Source organism: Thrips palmi, unplaced genomic scaffold (assembly GCF_012932325.1).
Source record: "Thrips palmi isolate BJ-2018 unplaced genomic scaffold, TpBJ-2018v1 HiC_scaffold_10, whole genome shotgun sequence".
NCBI classification, from domain to species: domain Eukaryota; kingdom Metazoa; phylum Arthropoda; class Insecta; order Thysanoptera; family Thripidae; genus Thrips; species Thrips palmi.
In genome coordinates this window covers 415,919-424,519 of record NW_023144621.1, presented here as the reverse complement: position 1 = coordinate 424,519, position 8,601 = coordinate 415,919, and the positions used below count along the sequence as shown (strand labels likewise).

Genomic DNA, 8,601 nt, shown 5'->3' with positions numbered 1-8,601 from the left:
CCCTAAAAACCTTGACGACTTGGCGTGGAATGACCCTTTAAGACAAATTTCGCAACGAATAATCTTATTTCGCAAGGGTCTAGGGCAACTCGTCCCTACCGACTCGTACCCAGCACAATACGTCCCGGCGTTATCCGGTCCCAACCCAAGTGGTCCCCGTCCTAAATCGTCAAAATACGAGCCTCTCGTGAAACACTTAAGACGAATTGTACGTAAAATTCTTCCAAAAATACTCAAAACAAGCCACAATGGTGTGAATTTTTTTTGTAAAATAACTAGTTATTCTTCGCTACATTTGTCGTAAAATAACGACTTTGTACAGGGAAAATGTCTGTCATGGAAAACTCATACCCATAATGACGAAATATTTCGTAAATGGTATTTACTGGGTGGTCCGCCTACACTTTCTTTCCAGGGACGTGACATCACGTTGAAACGAATGTGACAAAACGCCACGTTTCTTAATTGCGTCACATTCGTTTGGATGTGAATAATGAACTTATTTCCTTTCAAACGAATGTGACACAACGTTGAAAAGAGCTTGACACTTTGTCACATTCGTTTCAACGTGTTGACACGTCCCTGGAATGACATTGTACCGCGAAGGTCTGGAAATGAAACAAAAACCCTCCCCCCAACTGGGACAGTGTACAATCTAAATGTTGTACAGAGAAGATTCTCCATATTATGGTGAAAATATTCCATATTATGGTGGTGCAGCTGACTTCGTAACATACCATTGAGAATTCACTGTACCATACTACAGATATTTTGACGAATTTCGTTGGTATTATGGAGAAAATCTCCACCATAATATGTTGGTGCAGCCTTTCACCGTAACACTGTAAATGTCTCACGGTGAAAGGCTGCATTAACATATTATGGTGGAGATTTTCTCCATAAAACCAACAAAATTCGTCGAAATATCTATAAGGTACAGTGAATTCTCAATGGTATGTTACGAGGTCAGCTGCACCACCATAATATGGAACATTTTCACCATAATATGGAGAATCTTCACTGTGGAACATTTAGAGTGAAGACATTAACAGTGTATTGATATGACTTACCTGTGAATTGCACAGGCATGTCGAAAACACGATTGTAGGGTAGCACCTCGAGCACGGTCTCTCTTTCCTTTGGAGCGTTCAGCATGTAGACGAGCTCGGGAAACTCCGCCCGCCACAAGGCCACCTCCAACGGCCGTCGCTCCACCACCAACGCCAACTCACCGTCGGGGATGATGTTAAGGTCCACCGGATAGAACTGGGTCGGGTCGTGCAGCACCAAAGAAAGTCACGATCACACGCCAATAACATCTCTACGAATACTCTACAAACTTCAGTGTCTCCATAGAATGCTTCAGGTTGAAGGTTGAAGCATGCATGCAAGTGCACTCCACTCGGAGCCAACTTGGCATGTAACTTACACCCCAGGCACATCACCCTGGAGAGCCTCCAGGCTACCCGCAAGTAGACTGTTCATAGCCTTTAACAGTTAAGAGCATGCTCTGCTTTACACATGTCAAGCATGCTCCAGCGTGGGGTGGATCTAAACGGATGTGACAGCTCGTATGAACGTACGTGTCACGTGACACGTTGTCTCAGTCGTTTCGACGGGATGTCACACAGTAAAAACTACGAAGAATCGCTTCGTAACACGAAAAAATGCAGGCATTGTAAAATCTACGAAGAAATGCTTCGTATTATGAAGCAAAATCCTTCGTAATACGAAGCAACTCTACCATGCCTTCATTTTCTTCGTAGTTATGAAGCAAACCCTTCGAAGCCTTTTAAGAGTGCACGTTCAGGGATCCTTAAGTTACCTCAAAAGGGCATCAACGTTATCGTACGAGTTACATTTCCACCCCCTAACTTCTCAATTCATTCTAAAAGGATTAGTTATTATTCTTGTGTCTCGAATTTGTGTGGAAATACTTTTGGAAGTCCTTCCAAAAGTCTGTGCCCTTCACTTCAGCGAGCATTGTCATATATTTTGTTATGAACGCAGTGCTCTTTAAATGTTAAGTTAAGTCAAGGATTCCTGATCACGTTCCTGAGACAATTGCGTGAACTTACTCACTTGAAAATATTTCTCGCACGCCGCAAGCGCCGTGCAATTCCCGCAACCGCTGACTGCCGTGTAACAGAGAAAGCCCGTCTGGTTGGCGCCCCAGACGGTGAAAGTGCTGCACGTGCTGCCTCGAACGTTCACCACCAAGTACAGTTGGGTGTTGTACTGCACGGTGACCGTGATGAGCTGGCCGACGTCCAGAGGCACCGAGGGGGCTGCGTGCGAGCAGCAAGGGGCAGTTTGAATTTCAGTGTACAAAGTTATACTGCCAATCCAAGTGTGAGACAGTCTCACACTATTTAGTGCGAGACACTGTGTCTCACGCTTACAACCGTGAGCCACGTTTGTCTCACGCTTCCAAGTGTGAGGCACCGTTTGTCCCACACTTGCTGTCTGTAGTTTTCTTTGGTTCAATGCCACAGGACCCACGCTTGCAAGTGTACACTGCAAGAAAAAGTGTGAATAGTACAACAAATGTACAACAAAAACTGTACAATAAAAGTACAACAGGGATTGTAGAAAGTACAACGAGAATTGTACAAACCACAACGACGCCTGCTCTGCCCATCACTCGTCATGCCGGTTTCATTGTACTTTGTACAACAATTGTTGTACTTCGAAAGTACAATAAAAACCTGATAAAAAATTTGCCAGAAATTTGTGTACTCTTGTTGTGGTTATTTCCTGCAGTGTAAGACAAACGGTGTCTCACACTTGGAAGCGTGAGACAAACGTGGCTCACGCTTGGAAGCGTGAGACAAACGTGGCTCACGCTTGGAAGCGTGAGACACAGTGTCTCGCACTAAATAGTGTGAGACTGTCTCACACTTGGATTGGTAGTGTACTAGCCAGGGGAAGGCCTTCGGCCTCGCAGCTGAGCTGGATTTTGCTGGAAATGGAAATGCATTTTCATCAGTAGTAAATTAAGAAGTGTTTATTTTGAAAATTATTATTGACCTCGGACTATTGACCTCGGACTATGTATACATATATAGGTGTAAGATTAAGTTGAATGATAAGATACCTATGGTAAACTAAAGGTATCCGGGGGGGGGCGGACAATACGAACGTTTAAATTCCCCAACAGGGTGCTTCGCTTCGCTCAGCAATGAATTTGACATTAGTTCCGTGTGAACTTTCTTTGAATTTTGACTAATTAATTTTTAAGGCATTTGACCCAAATTTAAGATTGTCGAAGAATTTCGGTGCATTAATCTTTTAGGGTTGTTTCCCCTAGGCGAGCCGAGTGTGCCTCGCCAGTGATAACACTTCAATAGAAAGATTTGAACCATTCAACTATAGTAACGTACAGATCAAAAGATCGGACAAGTCAGGTCAAAAATGCAAGTTTTTACAGTTGGCACTGTCTTGTGTTTTTGTTCTTCCGAGCCAGAACTCCTTTGCAGTGCCCCATCTAGTCAGCGTTCCTTACTTCTCGAGCATTCGTCCTCCAGCTCGTCGCTGCCGTCGCCGCAATTTTCGATGCCGTCGCATTTCTCCCAATGCCAAAAGCACTTGCCGGAAGCACACTGGCCTTCTCCACCGCCACAGGGGACAGCTGCACACAAGCAACGGAATTTTACACTCCTACACTTAAAAGTTTGTACAAAGAACAACTTTTTATTCCGAAGATTTTTTTTTGTTCTACAAGGAAACACGATGCAGTTGCATTATAAAACTCTTCTCTAGTCTAGTATAAAAGAAATTGTCTTCATGTTTTCTGGTGGGTTTTGTCACGTCTTCGTACTGAACTTGTGTCGTAAAATGTTTTGTAATGCAAATGAGACAGCTAAAGATAATTGTTTTGTAGTACAACTGCACCGTGTTTTCTAATAGTACAGAAGAAACTATTGTAATACAAGACTCGGCCAGATTTCAGTAACACTCTTATTACGGAAACGTGAAATAACGTTGAAATGAATGTAACAAAATCTCGCAAAATGTCACGTTCTTTCGAGCATTGAGTCACATTCGTTTGAATGTGACTAAGCTAATTTATGGCTGATTCATATCCAAACGAGTGTGACACAATACTCAAAGGAACGTGACATTTTGTCACTTTTGTTTAAATGTGATGTCACGTTCCTGGAAGAGAGTGAATGTAAAGAAACATCCTTAGTCCGTCCTTTTGAGTGTACGTACACGTACGAAGTGCGACGAAATTAGATTGAACCGACTACACCACTCAACAAATCGAAGAGCATACATTGTATGCTTCAACTGGAGCATGCCTGCAAGCACGCACTTATTAGTGCATACATGCCATGTACACGCTAACTGAAGCATGCATCTAGTGCATAAGGGATAGGGAGTTGCCTGCATCAGAAAGCGTGTACATGGCATGTATGCACTAGCAAGTGCATGCTTGGCAGGCACGCGATAGCTAGAGCTAGAGTGTGCTTGCAGGCGTGCTCCAGTGTGGCCGTGCCCGTGTTACGTGACCTTTTTTTTTTTTTGGGGGGGGGGGGTCTGGCCAAATGCTGCGCCCTATCTTAAATACTTAGCTTAGAGGTAACTTAGGTTAGCTTATCCAGGTTACGAGGAGGGGGGAGGGGGTCAAAAAGTGGCCTTAAATCGGTCACGTAATATGGGCGATTTGTAGAGCACCATGTCCTGACTCACAGTTGAAGGCCACGGCCATGTCGGTGGTCCAGTAGTGCGGTCGGACGCCGAGCGACACGATGCCCTCGTTGGTGCTCACTGTCGCGGGGATGCCCGTGTAGCCCTGCCGCGACACCGTCAGGTACGAAGTGGTGAGCATCGCCACGAACATGTAGTCGCCCGAGGAGAAAGCCTGCCAGTTTTCCGGCTCTATCTGCACCACAAATGCGACAGTAGGGTACCGTGAAATGGAGTACACTGAAAAGTGTGTACTGAGTACACACATAGGGCATTTAAGTGAGTACTGACTACACACAGATTTTCAGTGTAGTTTCGAACACTCTTTTGGTTAAGAAAAATGTGAGCGTTAGCGCGATACCATAACGTGGGTCTCATTTCAGCGTATCAAACACACTCTGCCTCTGACATTTTCTCATTAGCGGACGTATTCCAGTAATCAACCATAATACTTAAAATTTTCTTCATAAATACTGAAAAATTTCTTTGCAATTTATTTAGAAAAGGAAAGAAAACTACGTACGTACTAGGGTTGCTGATGTGATGAGACAGTCAATAAAAGGCTGAGAGTGTATCGCGATACACACTAAACTCTTGTGGCCGTTTTTAATGTATAATTGTACGTGCACGGAAACGTGCGTAAAGGTGCGTATAATATTATGCATCACTGAACATCTTATGCAGGGAGAGCACCAAATGTACACAATGATGCATAGTGTTATTCACACCTTACGTGCGTCTGTGCAAGCATAAGTATGCAGAAAAAAAAACGAAGTATAAGGGGGCAGTCTCCTCCCTGGACCCTTTTTAAGGGGGTTTTCCCTCCTCTTTTGATGGCGATGATTTTTTTAAAATATACCTCTTAGAGACAAACGGTAAACACAAAATGAAAGAACAGAATTTTTACAACATTTTCAAAAAAAAATATTTTAGTTTGTCTTAAGTTGAAAGGGAGTTATAGGTAATGCAACAAAAGCCTGCAAAACATACAAAATTTCACTGCGCGATATTTTTCTTCGGAAGTTCTTAACTTTTTGGCGATCGGTTTGCGGCGTTTTGAAGATAAAAAAAAATGGCCTTTACTTTAACCTACAATCATCCCTATAGCCCAAGGAAAACCATTATTAAAACCATTCCGAAGTTTGTAGACATATTTGGATACGTTGATAAAACACGTTTTCCTTGGGCTATAGGGATGATTGTAGGTTAAAGTAAAGACCATTTTTTTATCTTCAAAACGCCGCAAACCGATCGCCAAAAAGTTAAGAACTTCCGGAGAAAAATGTCGCGCAGTGAAATTTTGTATGTTTTGCCGGCTTTTGTTGCATTACCTATAACTCCCTTACAACTAAAGACAAACCAAAATATTTTGTTTTGAAAATGTTGTAAAAATTCCGTTCTTTCACTTGGTTTTTACCGTTTGTCTCTAAGAGGTATATTTGAAAAATAATCGCTATCAAAAGAGGGGGAAAAACCCTCCTAAAAAAGGGTACAGGGACGAGACTGTCCCCTTAAAATGTTCACAATCAATTAGTGTGTAACTTTCATTCATAGGGTTTCCAACCCTGGTACGCACCTCATTGTCCGGTATGCATGAGGAGCGCCCCTGCGGGCAGTACAAGTGCGACGAGAAGTACAAGTCTCCGGCCGTGTTGGCACCGTACACCTCGATCGACGCGCACGTCAACCCGCACAGGTGGAACTCGGGGTAGCCGTGCTCCGTCACGTTGATGTTGATGGCCACCGTCACGTACTTGCCGACGGCGAGGGGCGTGGACGGCACTGCGGAACGGGGGATTCAATCAACGTTTCACAGTGGGCCAGAAGACCGGTGGAGGCGGCCGAAATTCTAGACGCCTTTTGAGCTCCAGAGTCGCCAAATGGGACTGGAATCGAATGTTTGACCCCACCAAGGGATTGCTTTCTGAACGAGCCGCTTATTGGTGGAAGGAATCACACGCTCGGTTCGAGTCCTGCCAAGCTACTGCACATGGCTAAAACCTACGGTGAACAGTCAGTTAATTCTTTTGCCATTATTCTCCAAACACAAAACCCAATATTTTCCATAGCCTCTTATCAATCTTTTTCGTGGGGATCACTAAAAGAAGTCTACGATGTGTTTGCTATGTAGTTACGAAGGAATTAAGAGTAATGTGTTATGTCTTCGTGTTATACAGAAATGCTTCGTATAACAAAGGAGTTTGCTTCATGATACACTCAGCACGTTACTGACTTTTTTTTTCATTAATTACGAATCCATACAAGCAACAATAATACTTTGTAATTACTAAGTATCACTAAATTTCTTTGTAAAATTATGTATAAAATCAAATTGTAAGATCGTTATTTTATATTTCCTAAGTAGTTCCTTAAAAAAGGAAAAGTACGTATTATGGTTGCACAAGTTACTTGCATAAGTACTCACAAAAAGAGCAAAAAGTCAGTAGACTTGTTTCTGTGCTGACAGCATTCTCCCCACACGCCCTCTGTGGACTGTGACCCCTAAGGAGCAGATTGCAATGCTACGGAAAATGTTAGGTTCTGGCACGAAAAATTATCGCAAGTCGTATACAGATTTCTTCTTATGCTTAGGGTCAGGGCGGGGAAGAACTGGACGTTTTGCAATCTTTCTCGATTTTGACTCTAATTGACTATCTTTAGCCAATGTATCCGTTGGGTCTGTTGATCGAGCCTCAAAGAAAGACATTTCAACCCTCAGCGAGTGCGTTTGCGGCTTCATTCAGTAATAAATGAGAAAAAACAATGTGCGATTCTTCCCCGTCGAAACGGGGAAAAATCAAACACCTAAGGGGAAAAATCGGACATAGGCTTTAATTTAACAAAAACCTATGAAAGTAGGTCAGAAATCTCTTGGGAACGATATTTGGGGGTAACACTTGCGATACCCACTGAAGCAGGCGCACGAGTATTCCTAGGTAGACAGAAATCATCGTAGCATTGTTAGGGGGTCCGTGGCGGCACGTCTTTGAGGTTAAATGACCAAAATGTATGAAATCGTCAACAGCCGTGTTTGTTTTCCCACTAAATGTTGGGAAATGCTAAAATTCACTTGTTACGACCACTTCGGTGGGATGTTAGGGCAATTCGTCGATTATTATAGAAAAAAGAGGTGTTCGATTTTTCCCCGCACCAGTGTACGGTTTTTCCCCGTTTCGTATTTAACCCTTCATATGTAATCCAGCTGAAAATCTGCTAAAACATTTGAACGTATCTTGGGCTCCACACTTCCAACTTTCGTTTACAATAAAAATATTCGTCACAGTAGGCTCGGAAAGTCGTTAAAAAGAGATATTGCGGGCACCAACTTTGAAAGTTTATAAGGTGTTTTAAACGAGACCTCGTTTAAAGGTGACTTTGAGTACTTTCCGGTACAAGTAGGCTAAATTCCTCTTAAACGCAATCTAGCAGATCATCAATAAGCAATACTGAATACTTTGCACGTCCCAAAACAGGCAAATTTGTGGCGAAAGTGCGGTGTGCGTTTCTTCCCCAACTTGCAGGTGTCCGGTTTTTCCCCGCCCTGACCCTATGAACCATTTTACATTTGAATGGCACATTTCCGATCAAGGAAAAAAGTTTCTTACTCACTGTGGTCGCACACCTCCGAGTCTTCGTCGCTGCCGTCGGCACAGTCGGCTTGGCCGTCGCAGCGCTGCCCCGCGTTGACGCAAAGCCCGTTCGCGCAGCGCCAGTCTCTGACCCCGCACTGCACCACTGCAAAGATCGGCGCAAGAGGGGCGTTCATCACACCAGAGTGTAAAATCACAAGGTGATAAAACAGAGGCATAGAAACTGTTGCCGCACAGGTCGTTAACGATTTACGCCCCCTCAGTTCCGCGCATGCCTGGCTTTGTACTGATAATCAAACTGAGGTAGGGTCAGTTGGGG

The 8,601-nt window shown here is 43.6% G+C and overlaps 2 protein-coding genes across 2 annotated transcripts in view; one reads left to right on the top strand and one right to left on the bottom strand.

Moving 5' to 3' along the window:
• The window catches only part of LOC117646678, a 586,045-nt gene that overhangs the window by 207,682 nt on the left and 369,762 nt on the right, over positions 1-8,601 (top strand). The gene's annotated exons all lie outside the window — the stretch shown is intronic.
• LOC117646070 overlaps positions 1-8,601 on the bottom strand; it is a 38,552-nt gene that overhangs the window by 22,320 nt on the left and 7,631 nt on the right. Inside the window, exons 5-10 of the mRNA XM_034386743.1 lie at positions 8,302-8,427; positions 6,269-6,474; positions 4,696-4,888; positions 3,506-3,631; positions 2,083-2,288; positions 1,071-1,266 (exon numbers count right to left, since the gene is read on the bottom strand). Of these exons, the coding sequence (XP_034242634.1) occupies positions 1,071-1,266; positions 2,083-2,288; positions 3,506-3,631; positions 4,696-4,888; positions 6,269-6,474; positions 8,302-8,427 (1,053 nt within the window). The remainder of the gene's footprint in view (positions 1-1,070; positions 1,267-2,082; positions 2,289-3,505; positions 3,632-4,695; positions 4,889-6,268; positions 6,475-8,301; positions 8,428-8,601) is intronic.